The following is an 18,559-nucleotide window of genomic DNA, read 5'->3' on the forward strand; positions in this document are numbered from 1 at the left end:
ATGCATGTTTCCTGAGCTTTCTGAAGTCTCCTCGCACTGCCTTGGTTTTGACGACAATATCGTTTAATTACTCACCCCCTGGTCTTTCTACCCTTCGGGAGACAACTGCTCATTTCACCTCCGTATCCCAGCACCTGCAGCACCCTACAAGCAACAGCTAAAATCGGACCCGCACCGACACAGAATGAAGAGCTCCACACAGATTGCCTCGTTAATTCCCACAATCACTAAAGACATGCTCCCAAAGGGTGAGGTTTCAGCGTCTCCCCTAATCTCATCCCTTGGGGGGAGAGGGCTGCCACACCACCATGCCAGGAGGCGCGCACTGCGGCTGCGGAAAGGGGGCTCGGAGTGTGCGCACAGGGACACCCCCAAGGGAGCGGCACTGGGTCCCGGATAGAGTCCGGCCAGTGCCAGGCAAGCTGTCCGAGAGGTAGGGGGTCCAGCGTGGGTTCCGGAAGCAGGAAAGGCGAGCAGGTGTGGGATCTAAATTAGGATGAGGGTGGGGAGAGCGCTCCGCTCAGCAGGGCGCAGCTCGGCTTCCGCCCTCAGCCGTGGACCCTCATCCCGGGCGGCTCCCGGTTCACAGAACCGGAGCGGGCTGCGACCCGCCCAGACACCAGAGAGACGGAGGCGCGGCCGAGCCCCCCGCGGCTCCATGGGTCTTCCACCCTGAGAGCCTGCCGGCGCCCCGCTTCAAGTCCGTCCTCGTCACAGAAGTGGCTGCCCGCCTCAGCGTGAAGGTGGGGAGCAGGGGTGTGCGGGGCGGAGAGGTGGGGGCGGAGAGCCCCGAGGGAAGGGCGGGGGAGCCTGGGCCGGAAGGCGTCCCAGGCTCGGCTGGGAGCCGGCGCTCTCTTTCGACGCCACCCGCTGCCCCCGCCCCCGAGCCGGCCGGGACGGCACAGCGTCTCCGCCCCCAGCGCACCGCGCACCTCACCTTGAACGCTGCTCCACCCACTCCCAGCCTATTGGGCCTCCCGGGCGGAGGCGGCCCGGCGATTGGCCAGGGTGGCCCAGGGAGGCCCCGCCTCTCTCCCCGCCCCCGTTCCCGTCCGCCGGTACTTTGGACGGCGGCGTGGCGCCCCTCCTCCCCTCCCGGTCCCCGCCCCCTGGAGCAAATGCTGCCGAGCTGCGGCCGCGGGGCAGATGCACGCGCTCGGGCCCTTCTAGCAGGCGCGAGCAGGCGCTGGGCGCGCGAAAGCGAAAGAAGGAAGAGGAAGGGAGGGCGAGGGCGGGGTGTTGAGGAGGGGCGGGAGGAGGAAGAGGAGGAGGTTGGAGCGCGCTCGCGCTTGGCCTCGCGCCCGCGCGGAGGGAGGGGGAGAGGGGCGCGCGCGCGCACTCTCGCGTTCTCGCTCGCTCCATCCATCCATCCTCCGGTCGCGGCACGCGCGCGCGCTCCGGGCTCGCGCCGCACCCCCCGCCCGGGAGAGGCGGGCTGGAGTGGGGGGCGGGGGGAGGGGCGCGCGGACGGCGCGCGGACTGCGCGCGGGCGGGGTGAGGTGAGGAGGAGGAGGCGGCGACGGGACGAGAAGGGAGGGGAAGGGGCCATGGCCGCCCGGTGAGGCGGCGAGGCGGGGGGGCGCCCCGACCCCCCGGCCCCGGGCCCTGGGCCCCGGGGAGAGGCGAGGACGGACCGACGGACATGGGGCTCCGGAGCAGCCGCCGCCGCCGCCGCCGCCGGAGGACGCGGCCCTGAGAGGCCGCCGGGCCCCGGCGCGGCCCCCCGGGCGGGGTGAGTACGGGACGGAGACGGGAACGGGGGAGGGGCCTGCGGGGGGCGGGGGGCGGGGCCCGAGGCGGGGCTTGGGCCCCCTCCCCCCAGGTCTGGGTCAGCGCCCCTTCCCCTCCCCCCGGGCCGACGCGGAAACGCCCGGCTTCCCCCGGCTTCCCGGCCCGGCCGGGGCCCCCTGCTCTTCCCCCTGTCTGGGTACCCCCCTTGGGCGGGGCAGGGCCGGCCGGGGAGGGGGCGCGGGGCCTTTGTTAGGGAGCCAGGCCCCAGCCCCCGGGACAATAGAGACACCCTCCCGGACTCCTGTGCCCGGTCGGGCCGGGCCGCCGGCAGGCTGGGAAAGAGAGGGGCCGGGACGCGTCCCACTCTGCCCACTCTCTGGGGGTCGGTCCGGCCCGGCCCGGCGCCGGCCTCGGGCGGCTCGGCTCTCCTCCCCCCAGTCGGTATGATGCAGCAGTGCCGCAGGGACGGGGGAAGAGCCGAGGCCGGGCCTCCTACCCTGCCCAGTGCCCCTGGCTCGTTTGTCAGTCCCCACCCCACTGTGGGCCGGCAGCCCCTTAAACTCGTACCCACCGTTCGGAGGGGCCCCGGACTGTGGGCGCTGTTTCTGAATCCTTTGGTGGGGGCTGCTGGACTTTGGGGCTCTTGGAGAGACTTCCGGGCAGGTCCTGAGGGAGGGAGGGTGGCTCTCGGAAAGAAGAACAGGTAAGGGGAGTGCCCTGCTCCTGGCGTGGCGTGGCGTGGCGTGGCGTGCCACCCCACCGCGCGCTGTCCCCTCCGCCGGCGGCGGGCCTGCGGTGCCCTTTAGCGCCGGGCTGCGGCGGGCTCTGCCCCTCTCTGGAGCGGCCGGCTGATTTCAAGGGAAGACCGAGTGGGGTGAAGGTGGTAGGGTCCTAGGGCCATCGCCACTTCTGGTAGCAGTACCCCCCCAAGTGGACATCCTGGCCGAAGCAGAGGTGACTCCGAGGAGAGCCTTTAGGGGAGGGGGGGTGTACTTAGGAGTCTGTGCAGTTCTTTGCCACACCCTGTGGGTTCGCTTTGAGGCCTGAGTTCCTTCTCCTCCCCCTGCTGCATTGCACCATGGGTACCCGAGAGGGGTTTGAGTTTTGGGGACCTGGGGTGAGCAGCTGCCTGTTGTAGACCCAGGCTGAGATTGGCAGTGGCGTGCAGGGCCCGGGCTCAGGCCTGGGGAGGACTAGGCCACCTCTGGGCTTCAGGCCGGCCAGAGCGGCCGCACTCACTGAGCCTGGGCCTTGGGGGAGAGAGAGGCCCTGCTTCCAGGATTCCGCTCTGGGCAGCGAGGTGGGACGGGAGGTGGCAGTCTCCAGGGGTGCCTTAGATTCACACGGACACCCCCACCCCCATGTGTGCAGCCGTGTTGCCGCCCGCTGTGCTATGAGCAGTCAGAGCGCCGTCTCCACAAGAGTTTACAAATGAAAATGGAGGACATGTCTTTGTCTGGCCTGGATAACAGCAAACTAGAGGTGAGGGCTCCCCCACGTGCGCCTCTGGTTCTCGCTCTCGGCGTCTCCACGTCGCAATACCTGGCATCCCCACCAAAGAGGAATCTGGGTAGTCAGCCTCGCTCCTTAAAGGGAACGGCCAGCTGCGGAGGCCCGAGGACCCAGGAAGCAGAACGAACACGAAGCCACGATGGGGACAGTGGCAGAGAGCGCATGCTGTGTGGCCGGGGCTGCGTGGCAGGCGCCGTGGTTGGCGAGAGTCGCGCCTCTCGTGACCCTGGGTGTTCTCCCCTGGGGCCCAGGCCATCGCTCAGGAGCTATACGCGGACCTGGTCGAGGATTCTTGCTTGGGATTCTGCTTCGAGGTGCACCGGGCTGTCAAGTGCGGCTACTTCTTCCTGGACGACACGGACCCCGATAGCATGAAGGATTTTGGTGAGCTTCAGGGCGGAAGGAGGACAGCGTGTCCCCTGCCCTGGCAGCCGCCCTAGCTGAAGAGCCCGGAGCTCCTGTGAGCTCAGACAGGGCTTTGAAGAGGCCTCGGGACCAGGGGTGGGGGCAAGAGGCGAGGGCGCCCTGCCCGCCCTGACCGCCACACCTCTCCTGTCCCCAGAGATCGTGGACCAGCCGGGGTTGGACATCTTTGGACAGGTTTTCAACCAGTGGAAGAGCAAGGAGTGTGTTTGCCCCAATTGCAGCCGCAGCATAGCTGCCTCCCGCTTTGCTCCCCATCTGGAGAAGTGCCTAGGAATGGGTCGGAACAGCAGCCGAATCGCCAACCGCCGGTGAGGGCCTTCCCCCTGCTGGAACCCGGCCTGCGCTGTGCTGTGTCCGCAGGGCGGGCCGTCCCTGGCCCCCAGTGCTCCCCTGTAGTTCTGGAGGTGTGGATGGGAAGGGGCAGCGGCCTTGACCCTCCCCTGTCTCCTCCCCTTGGCAGGATTGCCAATAGCAACAACATGAACAAGTCTGAGAGTGACCAAGAGGATAACGATGACATCAACGACAATGACTGGTCCTATGGCTCGGAGAAGAAAGGTGTTTGGGGCTTGGGAAACGTGGGGGACAAGGGGATGCGATGGGCCGGTGGGGTGGGTGGAGGGTACGCAGTGGTCATGAGCTGTCCTGAGTGATGGGGGCCGTGTGTCGCTTTACGCTCTTTCCTGGCTGCCCTCAGATTGAGAACACGAAGTAACCCTGCTCTGTGGTTTTTTTGCCCCTCACAGCCAAGAAGAGAAAATCAGACAAGGTGAGAGTGGGGCAAGCACGGGGAGTGTGGGCCCAGGACAGCTCCCCTCCCCCGGGGCAGGGCGTCCTGCCCTCTATCTGAGGTCACGGGGCCTCTGGGTCTGGGGATGAGGGTGTCTGGTGGGCAGGGGGCAGCAGAGGCCGTGGCCAGCTGCAGGGCGGATGGGTAGATGGGAGTGAGAGAGGAATTTGAGGATGTTTCTTTGTCAAATCTTTTTTCCTTCCCTGGGTTCTCGGCTCCCCCTTATCGTTACCCTTTCCCCAAAGCTATGGTATCTCCCATTCCAGAACCCCAATTCCCCTCGAAGATCCAAGTCTTTAAAACACAAAAATGGTAAGTGGGGCTGGAACCATGGGAGGGCTTTCACTGTGGCTTCTGGGACTCGTTGCTGGGGGTGGGCTGGGAGGTGCGGGGGGGGGGGGTGTCGAGGGAGGGCCTGTGATCCTTCTGTCACCCCCACTTCCTCTCTGGTTATTTTCAGGGTTCTCTGTCTGTACCTCTGCATCAAACACCCTTCCCCTTCTTTTTTCTTCTTCAGGGGAACTTAGCAATTCGGATCCTTTCAAGGTGAGCAGAGGCTGCCTCTCGTGGCCTTGCTGCGAGTTGCCTGGGATTTTATGGTGGGGAGCGGAAAGCTGGTAGCAACAGCGCTGGATGCTCTGTGGGGTCTTGTACACCCGAGTCCATCCCGGGCCCACCCCCACCCCAGCCCTCGTGCGCTGGGACCAAGGGCTCACTTGGAAGACTGCGGGGCAGTCCTGATGCTCTTCATGGGAGGAGGGAGGAGAGGGCCTGGTTCTCCACTCCCACCCCACGCCCCCTCGTTGCCCCTTTCTTGCTTCTCTGACTTGTTTCTCTGGTTCTCCCACAGTATAACAACTCAACTGGGATCAGCTATGAGACCCTGGGGCCGGAGGAGCTGCGTAGCCTGCTCACCACGGTGAGTGACCACAGAAGGGGCGGTCCTTGGGGAGGGGGCTGGAGCTGCAGGCAGTGGTCACAGCCGTGCAGGAGGCAGGAGGCTGGTGACATAGCAGTCAGGGCCACCACGTTCTCTGGAAGCCGGCTTCTCTGCCCATCGCAGTCCACACCGCCTGCCCTGGCCACCTGGGACTGGTTCTGCTTGTGCAGGCTGGCGGTGTACTGCAGGGAGCGTGTAGGTCTAGCCGGGTGCCCGCCCCTCCTCTCAGCTTATATTCCTCTTCCAGCAATGTGGGGTGATTTCTGAACACACCAAGAAGATGTGCACGAGGTGAGCACAGAACTAGAAGGGGGCCGGGGGCCTCTTGAACACTCGCCCTGAGCATGGGTCGGGAGCGCCCCTGGATCTGAGCAGTGGGGCTCCTGCTCTTCCCCTCCCTTCCTGGAGCGGTCAAGCATCAGGCCCCGGTCTGGGAGCACCTCATTCACCCCTGCCCTGTCTACGCCCTTCCCTCCCGCCTCTGCCGAGGGCAGGGAGGGCTCTGCTGACCAAGGCCCTCGGGCCCCTGCCTGCCTTGTCGGCTCTGACCCTTCTCTCCCCTACCAGGTCCCTGCGCTGCCCCCAGCACACGGACGAGCAGAGGCGAACCGTGCGGATTTACTTCCTCGGGCCCTCAGCGTGAGTGGCCTGCCGAGAAGGGGCTGGGCTGTGGCAGGTTAGGAGCCAAGCTGCGTCCCTCACGCCTTCGGCTCCTTCCTTTCCCAGCGTCCTGCCTGAGGTCGAGAGCTCCCTGGATAATGACAGCTTTGACATGACTGACAGCCAGGCCCTGATCAGCCGGCTCCAGTGGGACGGCTCCTCGGATCTCTCACCCTCTGATTCAGGCTCCTCCAAGACGAGTGAAAATCAGGGATGGGGTCTAGGTAGGTGGCACAGTGGGCCCTGGGGGCTCGCCCGGAAGGCCTGGGGCACCACCTCTCCTGCTGCAGCCCAACCGTCCCCTTTCCTGCCTTTCTCTGCAGGCACCAACAGCTCGGAGTCTCGGAAAACCAAGAAAAAGAAATCCCATCTGAGCCTGGTAGGGACTGCCTCTGGCCTGGGCTCCAACAAAAAGAAGAAGCCAAAGCCACCGGCGCCCCCAACGCCCAGCATCTACGATGACATCAACTGACTCGGGTGCAAGGGATAGCCTTTGGCTGAAAAGAGCCCTCTCTCCCGACCCCCACCCAGGTGGCAAAGCCTGGCAAACGGACAGCTGCTGGGGGTTTGGGCTTGGGAAGCTTGGTGGGCCAGGCAGGCGGAGGACCCAGTTATGCACCCCTGGGGGGTGTCAGGGTCTTCTGCAATGGAGCACGACTCCTCGGCGTGCGGGACTCAGACCTGGACATATTATGCCTTGGACATAAGTTTGGTGGGGAGGCGGTTTTCCTATTTATTCTGTGAGTTACTGGATGTCCAGCTAGGCCAGGGGCCTGACCTGGGCACTGTGCCAGGGCACTGCCTGCCCCCCACCCCAGGAACTGGACTAAGCCCTGCCGAGGGGCATCATGGCTACCCGGAGGCTGTGGGTTGGAAGCTGAGCCTGGAGGGGCCTCCCCCGGGCTGCCCTCAGCAATGTGAACGGGTCTGGTGCTTGGAGCTGAGGGGCAGGGCTGGGCATGTCCTGTCTGTGTGCAGAATCCTATCAGATGCCCCCAGTCCCCGGGGGCAGCAGGCAGAGTGCTGTCTGCTGAGTGGGCGTCCAGACCCTCACAGGGGCAGCCCTTTCCCTCAGTCCCCATGGGCCCCCCTGGCAGCAGGCGCTGTCCTCTTGTTGGGTGCCAGGAAAGGGCCCCCAGCCTCTCAGCTTCAAGGAACGGGAGAGGGGAGGGCAGGACGAGGGAGCTGTGTGTATCAAAATTACTCCCCCTGCCTTTCCTCCCTGACCCAGGGCTGGCGAGGAGTGGGCCCCAAGGTGAGAGGGAACGGTGCTGCTTTATTTGACATGTTTTCTTACCTCATTCCCTGCCCCAGGAAGGGGCCCAGCCTCACCCTCCTGGGGTGGCCCCACGGTCCTCCTGCCCACCCTGCCCTGCTGGGGCAGCCCGAGTTCCCGACTGCTGCTGCCACCCGTCACCTTGACCAGCTTCGGTTCCTCTCAGCGCTCCTCCCTCCAGAGCCTGCCCCGTTCCCCCTCCCTTCGCCGCTTTTAAGTTATTTATTCTGTACTTGTGGTCTGGGGCTCTGAGGAAAACCTGACTCTGTGCCTCTCCCCCTTTGCTAGGAGTGGGGTGGGAAGCGACGGTGGCCTTCGCGCCCTGGGCTGTCAGTGGAGGGCGAGAGGGCATCACGGCCCCTCTGGGACTGTCGTGCCAGTGTGCCCACCTGCCTGGTCTACATCCTCGAGAGATGTACCGCCCCACCTCCACGCGAGCACCACCACTCCCGGGAGCCACGCTGAGGACTGCAGTCTGGGCGAGGAGCAGAGCTGGCTGGCCCCGAGCCGAGTCCTCAGCCCTCCTCCCAGGAGGAGCCATCCCCTAGCTTGGGTAGCGAGTACCCAGGACTGGTTGGACTGACTGGGGTTAGGGACCCTAGAGGGTTAAGAGAGCAACAGAGCAAGGGCTTGCCGTGCCCTGTCTGGAACTCCAATCTCCCCCTGGGGTGGTTCTGATTGTGGCTGATGCCTGGTTACAGATTCGTTTTTAACCCAAGAATTGTGATTATTTTTTAAAGAGCCAAACACACTTTGGCAGGAGACAGAATAAATCCTGGGGCCCCGGCTCCTCTGTTCTTGGCCCTGCTCAGCCTTCTCCCCACATGGGGAAGCCAGAGGAAAAGGAGCATCTCCGCTTCCCGCAGAGCCTTGGCCGTGGGCGGGAAGGCCAAGGGCCACTCTCCCTTCTGGGAGGCAGCTGCAGTTCAGGCCCTAATACACCCTTTCCCTCCTGGCCTCCCCCTTCCCCCCCTTCTGGTTGGAGAAGGGAGAAGGGGGGAGTAGCTTGGGAACTGGTTTGTCCACATCCACGTCCCCATTGTTCCTTGGCCCACCCTCAGGGCCGAGCCCCCTGCCCAGGCTGGGTGAGATGGGCTTGGTCCAGCAGGAACCCTGAGGGAGCAGGCGAACCCCTTTTTTGGGGAGAGTGCCCCCTACCATGTAGTTAAGCAGGGGCTTGGGGCTCCCCACTTCCCTCCCTCGAACAGCAGGCTGTGTGGGTTTCGGTTCCCATCCTTCCCAGCCCGGCTAGGTGTCGTCCGCCCTGTATCCTATCATGTGTCTGAGTGTGTGGGGGGTTCTGTACTAATTCCCGGGGCCGGTGGCTTTTCCTTCCATGCATCACTCCCCCCCGCATGCCCAGGGGCCGCCCGCCTGGCATTACCGCATGCTGGGGTCGTTGGGGGAGGGGGGTGGGGCTCACGCTGTCCTGTGGTCTTGAGATTTTTATTTTTGCATATGTAATCCATCCTGTACAGGTAGCTAACTTTGTAAACGCTGTGTACTCCCTCTGCCCCCATGGCTGCTGGTGTAAATAAACTGCATCTCCCGTTGGTAGCCCGGCCTTCCCACCCTCCTCACCACGCTGCTGGGGGAGAGCAAAGCCACTCTTAATGTCACAGGAGGCGGCTCCACAGCCACAGGAATGGAACTTTATTCAGTCACAGACACCGACCCTCCATCCAACAGCCTCAGACAGGAGGCCCTGAGAGCCATCCCAGAGCTCGTCCTTGGAGCTGGGCGGGGTAGGACGCTGGCTGGGGGCCAGTGCCGTCTTGCTCACAGCCCTAGGCCTAGGGGAGTAGCAGCTGTGGCCTGGCCCCTCCCAATGCTGGGGGCTTGGCATTGTGCCCCAATCCCCTCCCCAACTGAGCTTTAGGAAGACTTAAAAAAAGAAGTCTCAAAGAGGGGAGCACAGTGGAAACTCTAGAACATGGGGGCCACCTATCGCTGCTACAGGGCTGGGGAGGAAGGTGGTGGCTGGGTGTCCTTATCCCCAGGGTGGCTTCAGGTCCTGGAGGCCACTCCTCAGCTCAGCAGGAGTGCAGTGGGGGCATGCTGGGCCACCCTGGCAGGCAGCTCTGGTGCTAGGGGCAGACATGCAGGGCACCTGGAAGAGCTGGGGTCGCTGCTGGGAGGGAACCTTCAGGGCCCAAGCTTCCCACTGAAACTGGCCATCAGCTCGACCCCCGCGGGATCCCAGACGTGAGATGACCTCCTCATTTCTACCTGAGTTGTGCTTGCACAGAGGGGATGTCCACACCCTGTGAACGTGAGGGGGAGGCCCCATACCTGCCTCTGGGGCCAACAGAGGGGGCAGCCCCTGTGTCCTTCCCACCCCTCCCTCCCAGGCCCTTGGGCCCAGCTCTGGCCAGGAAAGGGGGAGGCCACAGTGGAGGAAGACCAGGCCTTTCATTTTCTCCCCGTGTCCTCATCGTCCGTACATCCCGAATACAAGGAAGCTGAAGAAGACGGTAACCCCCACCAGGGAGACAGTGGCAGGTGCTGTGAAGAACTGGCGGTAATTGATACGGAAGTACCAAACCACGCCCAACAGCACCACAAACACAGGCACCATGAGGCTGCCCACGTTGACGCCAAGGTTGGCTGGCTCGGTGACTGAGGGGGCCAGGGAGGCTGAGGGGCCTGGAGCAGCTGCCCCCGGGGGCGAACGGTGGCAGTGAATGACACAGTTGTCGGTGATGTTGAGGGACTGCAGTGTGCGGCCCGGGTCCTGCAGCAGGCGGCCCTGGTAGATGAATTTCATCTGGCTCTCCTGTCCAGGGAAGTATTTGCTGGAAGGCAACGCACGGAAGGAAAGACAAAGGTGAGGGGTGGGAGGGCGGCCAGGGAACTGAAGGAAGCATGCCCCCCACCCTTGGTAGGGGCTGTGCCTCACGCCTCCCTGCTGCTCCCCACCGTCCCCCACCAAGGGCTGGGAGCCTCCCGCTTTCCAGCCCACTCACCTCTTCAGAGCACCCACAGTGTCCTCGGGCCTGGCCACAGCCAGCTCCTCGGTGTCATTGAGGAATTTGAGCCGCACATGGATGAGGCCGGGGCTGGCAGGGATGCAGGTGCTAGCCTCGGAGCGCAGGGGGGCCTCAGGCCCGCTGCCCTCTCTGCCTGCTTGTCTCTTGGGCAGGCCTTGGATGTCCAAGAGATGCTCCAGGCTGGGCTCGGCACCGCCTCCAGCCCCCGACTCCCCTGTGGCGTGTCCCCCACCTTCGCCGGCCTCTTCAGCCTTCTCATCATTACCCTCTGATGGAGGGGGGAGTTCGCTGGGCTCTGGGGCTCCTTGGCCTGCTACCAGGTGGTCCACGTGCCCCAGGTGGAGGACAGATGTATCGCCTGCTGACACGATAGTGCCCAGGAGCTGGCTGCTGCCACTGTCTGCTACATAGGTAGAGAGCCAGGCTAGGACCAAAGCGAGAATCAGCACCACCACACCGGCCACCACCATCACCTCATTGCCCACACCCTCAATGAGGGTGACGTCAGAGAGCTCCATGGTCCGGCTGCCGACGGGGTCCGGGCTGCAAGAACAAAGAGGGGCGGCATCAGTGGAGCCCGAGGAGCTGTGACCAGGTTTCTAGCTTGTCTGGGCTTTCACTGACCCAGCCCTGACTGCAAATGGAGTTCAGTGGAGAAGGGAGGCACAAAGCTTCCTAACTCTGGACCCCAAACTGAAAGCCAAGGCCTTACCCTTTGCCACGATTGTGAAACTCTCAGGTTGCACACCCTTCCTCCCACATTCCAACCTCCCCACCAGCAGATCCCCGGCAAGACCTCCTCTGCGTGTCGTTGCTGCCACTGTTTGCTGTTCTGAAACATTTATTTCAAAGGCAGAGTGCAGAGAGGTCCTCCATCTGCAGGGTCACTTCCCACGTGGCCGCAGCTGCCAGGGGCTGGGCCAGGCCAAAGCCAGGAGCCTGAACTCCATCCAGGTTTCCCATACGGAACTCAAGTCCTGGGCCATCCTCCGCTGCTTCCCAGGTCCCTTAGCAGGGAGCTGCAGCAGAAGCGGAGCAGCCGGGACACAGACCCGTGCTCCGACACAGGACGGCGATGTCCGACTGGCGGCCGCATACCCAGGCTCCACGGCACCCGCCTGCACGGCTGCTACTTTTTAGTGAATGGGGAGAAACATTCGCTTCTTTGAGCGCAGTTCTTAGACTTTCCAACACTCGGTCAAGCAAGTATGTCCCCTAAGCAACCTCCAAGGCAGCTGTAGAGAAACCAAGAAATCCGAAAAGTTTTATCTTAAGGCCTCTTCGGAGGCCCTGTGCGGCCAGCCTTGCAGATCTGAGCCCCTTCTCCCTCACGGTCGCAGATCCAGGCCCGGCTGTCAAGACCTAAGGAAAATGAACCTCTCATCGAAGCAGTCACACCTCCCCAGAGGCCACCGGAGGGGCCACCAGGGGCTCACAAGCACCACACGCACTCCCCAGGTGAACCGCCTCGGGAAGGATTCCACGCCGGCTCTCCCAGGCCCTCTCAGCTCTCCCTGGGCCGCGGCGTTGACCCTGCGCGCTTCCTCCGAGAACCTGCTGCGCTCACAGCCGCCCCTGGGCAAGTCCAGGCCGGCGGTCACCAGCATCGGGCTGTCCTCACCGCACCTGCGCAACTTCCTCACACGGCTCTAGCTGTCCGGCTCTCTACCCGATCCAGGAGACAAGGAGGACTGCGCGCCTGGGGAACCTACCAACCTCGGCCTCACCCGCCACGCCGGCCCTGCCCCTGCGGCCGGGGAGAAAGCAAACACAGAGCAACCCATCACAACGCCCGCCCGCCTGCCTCTTCCTGGCGGCGGACAACTTTCTCAGAGCCTCGGTAAAACGGGGTTAAAAATAGCACCTACCTCGGCCGGTCGTTTGGAAGATGACGTGAAATCACCCAAGCAAACTACCTAGCGCGCTGCCCGGCACATTGCAGCCGTTCAAGTGGCAGCCATCAGGTTACCACTGCCCCGACCAAGCCCTCACGGCAGGCGCGGTAATGGCATGAGCCGCGCTTTACAGAAAAGGGTGGCGGCGAAGCGACCGAAACGGCTGGTTGGACACCGGGACCCCAGCCCGCCCGCCCCCCGGGCCTTCGCCCTCTCAGCCCGTCGGCGCGCTGAGTGAGGAGGGTCCGCCTCCCCGTCTGTCCGAGCCGCAGGCTCCGCGTCTGGGCGGTCCTGCTCCCGCAACGCTGGCGCGGGGGCTGCCGGGTTCCGGTCACGGCGCCCAAGCCCAGCTCTCCTAGGCCCCGAGGGGCAGGATCAGGTGAGGGGGTCACAAACCATCCACACCCCTCAAACTTCGGGGCGGGGCTGCTGGACCGGGGGTGGGGCTTGAGGGCGCGAGGAGTCATGGGAAAATTAAAGGGGGCTTGGACTGGTACTGTGCTCGGATGGGGAAGGAGGTCCTCACCTGAAAAGTCCAGACTAAATAGTTTTACCTTCTCCAGGACGGCCCCTGGCCTCGTCTTTCCGTAGGGACCGGGGGAGGGGCTGGCAATCCTCGACTCGGTCCACAGTCCAGTCTCTTCCGGCTTCTCCCGGAAGCTGTTAGAACCACAGATAGGAAGTCCCGCCTCCGCGCCTTGCACTGATGACGCACGTCTACGTAAGGCGAGCTGACGTAAACGTATTCTTTAAATAAAAGGGACAGGATTCTCAGCGGAAGAAGGGGCGGAGTCATTGTTGGCGGGATCGCGGCCCTCCGGGCTCAAGGCCACGCCTGGTGGGCGGGGCCTCAGGCCGACCGGGGTGAGAGGCGGGGCCGGGGGGAGGTGCTCGGGGCGGGGCGTGGCTTCGTGGCCGTGGAACTTTGCCCAGGCTGGCTCCCCCGGCCGGAGCCTGAAAGAGGCCGCCCACTCTGCGGCCTGTTTCTTCAGGCCTTGCTCCCTGGCTCCCAGGCTGAAGGGATTCTTTACCGCCCTGGGCCGCGGACTGAGCTCCAAGTCCCCGGAATCAGTGAGGACCTCCTCGGCTCTGGGCTGGTAGGGCAGATGGAGGGGCCAGGTTAGGCAGTGCGCGAAGATGGCAGCTCCAGGTGGCGTGGAGCCTGGGTAAATACGGCGGGAAAGCGTTTCAGAGAGGCAGGGATTCATCGCAGCCTCGGGGCACGAGAAAAGGAGCCAGAGAGACGGGAGAAAAAGCTCAGCTCCCCAGCACTTACCTAAGGGTTTGTGTTTTTAATGAGCTGTTGATTAAAGTATAAATAATGCAGCCGGGGCAATCCTAAGTGCAGGGCTCGGTGGTTTGCACCGGCTGAACTCTCGGCCAGAACGAGCCTGCAGAAGCAGCAAAGGAAATGACCCCAGAACCAGCTCCCTTCAGACCTCGTCTAGCCACTGAAGTCCGTCATAGGTTAGTTTTCCTGATTTTGCACTTTATATAAAAGGAATCCGGGGCCGGTCGTGGCGCAGCGGGCTAAACCACCAAGTGGGACACCAACATCCGCTGCTCCACGTCCCATCCAGCTCTCCGCTATGGCCTGGGAAAGCAGTGGAGGACGGCCCACGTGCCTGGGCCCCTGCACCCACGTGGGAGACCCGGAAGAAGCTCCAGGCTCCTGGCTTCAGCCTGGGCCAGCCCTGGCCATTGTGTCTGTTTGAGGAGTGAACCAGCAGATGAAATGTATCTTTTGATGTCTCCCTAGCTCTGCCTTTCAAAAAATGATAAAATAAATATTTAAAACAAAAGGAGAAGGGATACAGTGTTGACATAGCAGGTAAAGCTGCCACCTGCGATGCCAGCATCCGAATGGGTACCTGTTGGTTTCTCAGTTGTTCTACTTCTGATGCAGCTCCCTGCTAATGTGCCTTGAGCCCCTGCACCCACATGGGAGACCCAGAAGAAGCTCCTGGCTCCTGGCCTCTGGCTGGCCCAGCTCTGGCCATTGCAGCCATTTGGGGAGTGAACCAGTAGATGGAAGATCTCTCTTTCTCCCCCACCCCCTCTATAACTCTGCCTTTCAAATAAATAAAATAAATCTAAAAAAATTTTAAAAAGAGACTGTTTTGTGTCTGGATTCTTTTAAAGTTTGTTATTTTAATTTTAAAAGAGATTTATTTATTTATTTGAAAGGCAGAGTTGAGTCAGAGAGAGAGAGATGGGGGTATCTTCCATCTGCTGGTTCACTCCCCAAATGGCCACAACAGCCAGGGCCAAGCCAGGCTGAAGCCAGGACCCAGGAACTCCATCAGGGTCTCCCATATGGGTGGCAGGAACTGAAGCACTGGGCCATCGTCCACTGCTTTCCCAGGCTGCTTCAGGAGTGCAGGTGTAGCCAGGATTTGAAGCGGGCACTCAGATAGGAGATGTAAGTGTCCCGAGTGGCCGAATGGCAGCTGCACCTACTGTGCCTTTATGCCGTCCTTTTTTTTTTTTTTTTTTCTTGAAAGGCAGAATTATAGAGAGAGGAGGAAGAGAGAAAGAGAGGCCTTCATTGCCTGGTTCACTTCCCAAATGGCTGTAATGGCCAGGGCAGAGCCAGGACAAAGCCAGGAGCCCAGAACTTCTTCCGGGTCTCCCATGTGAGTGCAGGGGCCCAAGGACTTGGGCCATCTTCTACTGCTATCCCAGGCCATAGCAGAGAGCTGGATAGGAAGTGGAGCAGCCAGGACTCGAACCAGCACCCATATGGGATGCCGGCGCTTCAGGCCAGGGCGTTAACCCACTGCGCCATAGCACCGGCCCCGAAATATTATATTTTTATTTTTAAAAAGGTTTATTTATTTGAAAGGCACAGTTAAAGAGAGGCAGAGCAAGAGAGAGAGAGATCTTCCATCTACTGGTTCACTCCCCAAATGGCCACAACAACTGGAGCTGAGTTGATCTGAAGCCAGGAGCAAGGAGCTTCTTCCAGCTCTCCCACGTGGGTGCAGGGACCCAACCAAGCACTTGGGCCATCCCCCACTGCTTTCCCAGGCCATAGCAGGGAGCTGGATCAGAAATGGAGCACCTGGGACTTGAACCGGCGTCCAATGGGATGCTGGCACTGCAGGCAGCGGCTTTACCTGCTATGCCACAGCGCCGGCCCTGGAAAAGTATTGTTTTAATTTCAGCATATGTGTACCTTTTGGGTTTTAACGTTTAGTGGTTTTACTTTGAAGAAGCAGGCAAGTCATCAAGGTCCAAGTAGACAGAATTTTGAGAATGAATATTTTCCAAGCAAAGTTCCAGACAGAACAGGTTCGAGAGCTTCCAGTAAGTACTGGAAGGAGTGGAAGAACATTGACTTGAATACTGCTAATGCATCTGTGTAACGAAGCCCCGTTTGTGTTGAGAGCTTACTGTGTACCACGGACCATGCTGAGCATTTCATGTGCATTTTCTCACGGATCCCAATCTAGTAGCCCCTGCTTACCTAGTTAGCAGGTTTGGAAAAAGAGACTCACGGAGAATAAATAATTGTCCAGGGCCTGGTGCTGTGGCATAGTAGGCTGGGCCTCTACCTGTGGCACTGGCATTCCATACGGGCACCTGTTCGAGTCCCAGCTGTTCCTCTTCTGCACCCACGTGGGAGACCTAGAAGAAGCTCCTGGCTCCTGGCTTCAGATCAACTCAGCCCCAGTTGTTGTGGCCATTTGGGGAGTGAACCAGTAGATGCAAGACCTCTCTCTCTGTCTCTCCCTCTTTCTGTCTATAACTCTACCTCCCAAATAAATAAAAAATCTACAAAAAAAAAAAAAAAGATTTGTTTATTATTTGGAAGGGTTACAGAGAGATCTTCCATCTGCTGGTTCACAGTGGCCAGGGCGGGGCCAGGACACAGCCAGGAAGCCCGAGCTTCATCGATCATTCTGATCTCCTGGATCAGAAGTGGAGCAGCACCAGGGAGGCCAGTGTCTCAGGCAGCGACCTCACCCTCTGCGCACAGTGCCAGCCCCAAGGCAAAGTCTCGGGATAGCTGTGGTGGAGAGGGGCCATGGAAGGGAAACCCATTGGCTGGGGCAGAATGGCTGTGGTGGAGAGGGGCCATGGAAGGGAAGCCCATTGGCTGGGGCAGAATGGCTATGGTGGAGAGGGGCCATGGAAGGGAAGCCCATTGGCTGGGGCAGAATAGCTGTGGTAGAGAGGGGCATGGAAGGGAAGCCCACTGGCTGGGGCTGGAGACAGGATGCTCCGTGAGAGCAGGGGAGGCCTGGAACAGTGCAGGCCGCGTCTGACCCGGCGTGCGCTCTGTGCGTGCAGCAAAGGTCCGGAGCAGCTGCGTTAGGGTGTTTTGAAAGAGGGGCTTTCAGGGCTGGGTTCTTGCGGGTGGAGGGATTATAAACTGAAAACTGAGGAAAGAAAGAATCTTGCTGGGCCGGCACTGTGGCTCAATGGGTTAGAGCTGCTGCCTGTAGCGCCGGCATGCTATATAGGCGCCAGTTCGAGTCCTGGCTGCTCCACTTCCAATCCAGCTCCCTGCTAATGATTTGGGAAAAGCAGCAAAGGATGGCCCAAGTGCTTGGGCCCCTCTCACTCATGTGGGAGACCTGGATGAAGCTCTTGGCTCCTGGCTTCAGCTATCTGGGGAGTGAACCAGCAAATGGAAGATCTCTCTAACTTTTTCAAAGAAATAGATAGACCTTTTTTTAAAAAAGAAAGAATCTTGCAATTACAACTATATCATTGCCATTTTTTGTGGCCATTTGGGGAGTATCCCAACAGATGGAAGACCATCTGCTGGTTCACTCCCCGGATAGCTGCAATAGCCAGGACTGGGCTGATCTGAAGCCAGGAGCCAGAAGCTTCTTCCAGGTCTCCCATATGGGAGGCCATCTTCTGCTGCTTTCCCAGGCCACAGCAGAGAGATGGATCAGAAGTGAAGCAGCCGGGACTAGAACCCGGCGCCCATATGGGATGCTGGCACTGCAGGTGGTGGCTTTACCTGCTACACCACAGCGCCGGCCCCACTGGTTCACTCTCCAGATGGCCACAACAGCCACACCTGGGTAGGCCAAAGCCAAGAACTTGGGGTTCCATCCAGGGCTCCCATGTGGGTGCAGGGGCCCAACTACTTGGGCCATCCTCTGCTGCTTTCCCAGGCACAATAGCAGGGAACTGGATTGGAAGCAGAGCCGCTGGGATTTGAGCCAGTGCTCTGATATGGGCTGCTGGCGTCTCAGGCAGCAGTGTAGCTGGCCGTGTCACAATACCGGCCCTGAACTTCGGTAGTAGTATCTCTCTGTGCAACTTGATGGCTACACAGGGATGTATCTCTGAATCCAAGGTGCTGCCTCAATTCATGGATTTACAGCAAATCCATTTTGCTAAAAAAAAAAAAAAAAAAAAAAAAAAGGTGCCCCTTTGCTAACCACTAGGTAGTTTTCATAATAGGCAAAGAGTGTGTGTTCATTTGCATTCATGATTCCTAGTGCATTTGCACATTTCTTGTGTTTCATTGGCCACTTTGTAAATTATGTTTGTGCTTTTTGCCCTTTCTTCTCTTAAGTTTTTGTTTTCTAAAAATACTGCACCAGACTCCACGGGCACCACTTGTGGGACTTCAGATGCCTCTCCTGAGGGGCGCAGGTCGCAGTCCTCTCCCGGAAGGGAATTCCTGAGCGCTGGCCTTCCGGGCTCCTGTTCCTCTGCAACGCTGGGGCGTTGTTTGCTGCACATACTGGATTCCAACCTGTTTCTGTCTAACAATACCTGTCCAGGCCGCCTGGCGTCACCCCGTTTTCTCTGCTACAAAGTACCGAACTGTATGCCACAGCATAGGTTTCACACCCTCCCGCACTCCGGGTAGTCACGAGCAATGTGGACACGGTACCCTGATGCACCTGCTGTTCATGTTGTGATAGGGATGCTGCCAAATTACCACCCAAGAGGCATCTGCCCACCGACAGGCTGAGAGAATGTATCCATATCTGCATAGGCACTGCATGGTATCAACCTAGTGGAGGAACAATATTTTAATGTTGTCTTATTTTTTATAGACTTTTTATTTATTTATTTTCGCTACTTGAAAGGCGGAGAGACACAGATCAGTCTTCTACCCACCAGCGCACTCCCCAAATGCCCACAAGAGCCAGGGCTTTGCCAGGTTCAAGCCAGCGGCCAGGAACAACATCTGGGTCTCCCACGTGGGTGGCAGAGACCCAGGTCCTTGAGCCACCCCCTGCTGCAGAGGGCCGGTTCAGAAGCGGAGGTGCCAGGACTCGGATCAGCACTCCGATATGGGATGCAGGCGTCCCAAGCAGCGGCTTCCCCGTGCACAACGCCTGCCCCTGTTTGAACCTGCAT

The 18,559-nt window shown here is 60.6% G+C and overlaps 2 protein-coding genes across 10 annotated transcripts; one reads left to right on the forward strand and one right to left on the reverse strand.

Annotated features, from left to right (window-relative positions):
* The first annotated feature begins 1,144 nt into the window (after positions 1-1,144).
* ATXN7L3 (ataxin 7 like 3) lies at positions 1,145-8,892 on the forward strand. 7 transcript variants are annotated; one of them, XM_051825731.3, is made up of 13 exons: positions 1,145-1,732; positions 3,103-3,213; positions 3,495-3,627; positions 3,806-3,977; positions 4,130-4,227; positions 4,416-4,438; positions 4,726-4,771; positions 4,977-5,005; positions 5,310-5,378; positions 5,647-5,690; positions 5,967-6,038; positions 6,126-6,283; positions 6,383-8,892. In XM_051825731.3, the coding sequence occupies exons 2-13, from the start codon at positions 3,163-3,165 to the stop codon at positions 6,529-6,531; spliced, it is 1,044 nt and encodes a 347-aa protein (XP_051681691.1). In that variant the 5' UTR covers positions 1,145-1,732; positions 3,103-3,162; the 3' UTR covers positions 6,532-8,892. The 7 variants fall into 7 exon arrangements, with proteins under 7 accessions (XP_051681691.1, XP_051681687.1, XP_051681690.1 ...); XM_051825727.3 differs by having other exon boundaries at positions 1,592-1,732; positions 4,705-4,771; positions 4,920-5,005; XM_051825730.3 differs by having other exon boundaries at positions 1,592-1,732; positions 4,705-4,771.
* A 59-nt stretch (positions 8,893-8,951) lies between these two features.
* On the reverse strand, positions 8,952-12,951 carry TMUB2 (transmembrane and ubiquitin like domain containing 2). Of its 3 annotated transcripts, none has more exons than XM_008271574.5 (3): positions 12,775-12,951; positions 10,302-10,868; positions 8,952-10,130 (listed from the first exon to the last, which is right to left on the reverse strand). In XM_008271574.5, the coding sequence occupies exons 2-3, from the start codon at positions 10,841-10,843 to the stop codon at positions 9,767-9,769; spliced, it is 906 nt and encodes a 301-aa protein (XP_008269796.4). In that variant the 5' UTR covers positions 10,844-10,868; positions 12,775-12,951; the 3' UTR covers positions 8,952-9,766. The 3 variants fall into 3 exon arrangements, with proteins under 3 accessions (XP_008269796.4, XP_008269794.2, XP_008269795.2); XM_008271572.5 differs by having other exon boundaries at positions 12,747-12,929; XM_008271573.5 differs by lacking the exon at positions 12,775-12,951 and adding an exon at positions 12,194-12,662.
* Positions 12,952-18,559: the final 5,608 nt, after the last annotated feature.

The sequence above is a fragment of the Oryctolagus cuniculus genome, chromosome 17 (genome assembly GCF_051225735.1).
Source record: "Oryctolagus cuniculus isolate XC-2025 breed Fujian yellow rabbit chromosome 17, ASM5122573v1, whole genome shotgun sequence".
In the NCBI taxonomy this organism is placed as follows: domain Eukaryota; kingdom Metazoa; phylum Chordata; class Mammalia; order Lagomorpha; family Leporidae; genus Oryctolagus; species Oryctolagus cuniculus.

Excerpts from the sequence above, each read along its gene's own strand:
- ATXN7L3 (XM_051825727.3), top strand. The coding sequence starts at position 3,163 with ATGAAAATGGAGGACATGTCTTTGTCTGGCCTGGATAACAGCAAACTA. Across the intron at positions 3,628-3,805 it reads CGATAGCATGAAGGATTTTG|AGATCGTGGACCAGCCGGGG; the intron begins GTGAGCTTCAGG and ends TCCTGTCCCCAG. Across the intron at positions 4,228-4,415 it reads CTATGGCTCGGAGAAGAAAG|CCAAGAAGAGAAAATCAGAC; the intron begins GTGTTTGGGGCT and ends TGCCCCTCACAG.
- TMUB2 (XM_008271574.5), bottom strand. The coding sequence starts at position 10,843 with ATGGAGCTCTCTGACGTCACCCTCATTGAGGGTGTGGGCAATGAGGTG. Across the intron at positions 10,131-10,301 it reads ACTGTGGGTGCTCTGAAGAG|CAAATACTTCCCTGGACAGG; the intron begins GTGAGTGGGCTG and ends GTTGCCTTCCAG.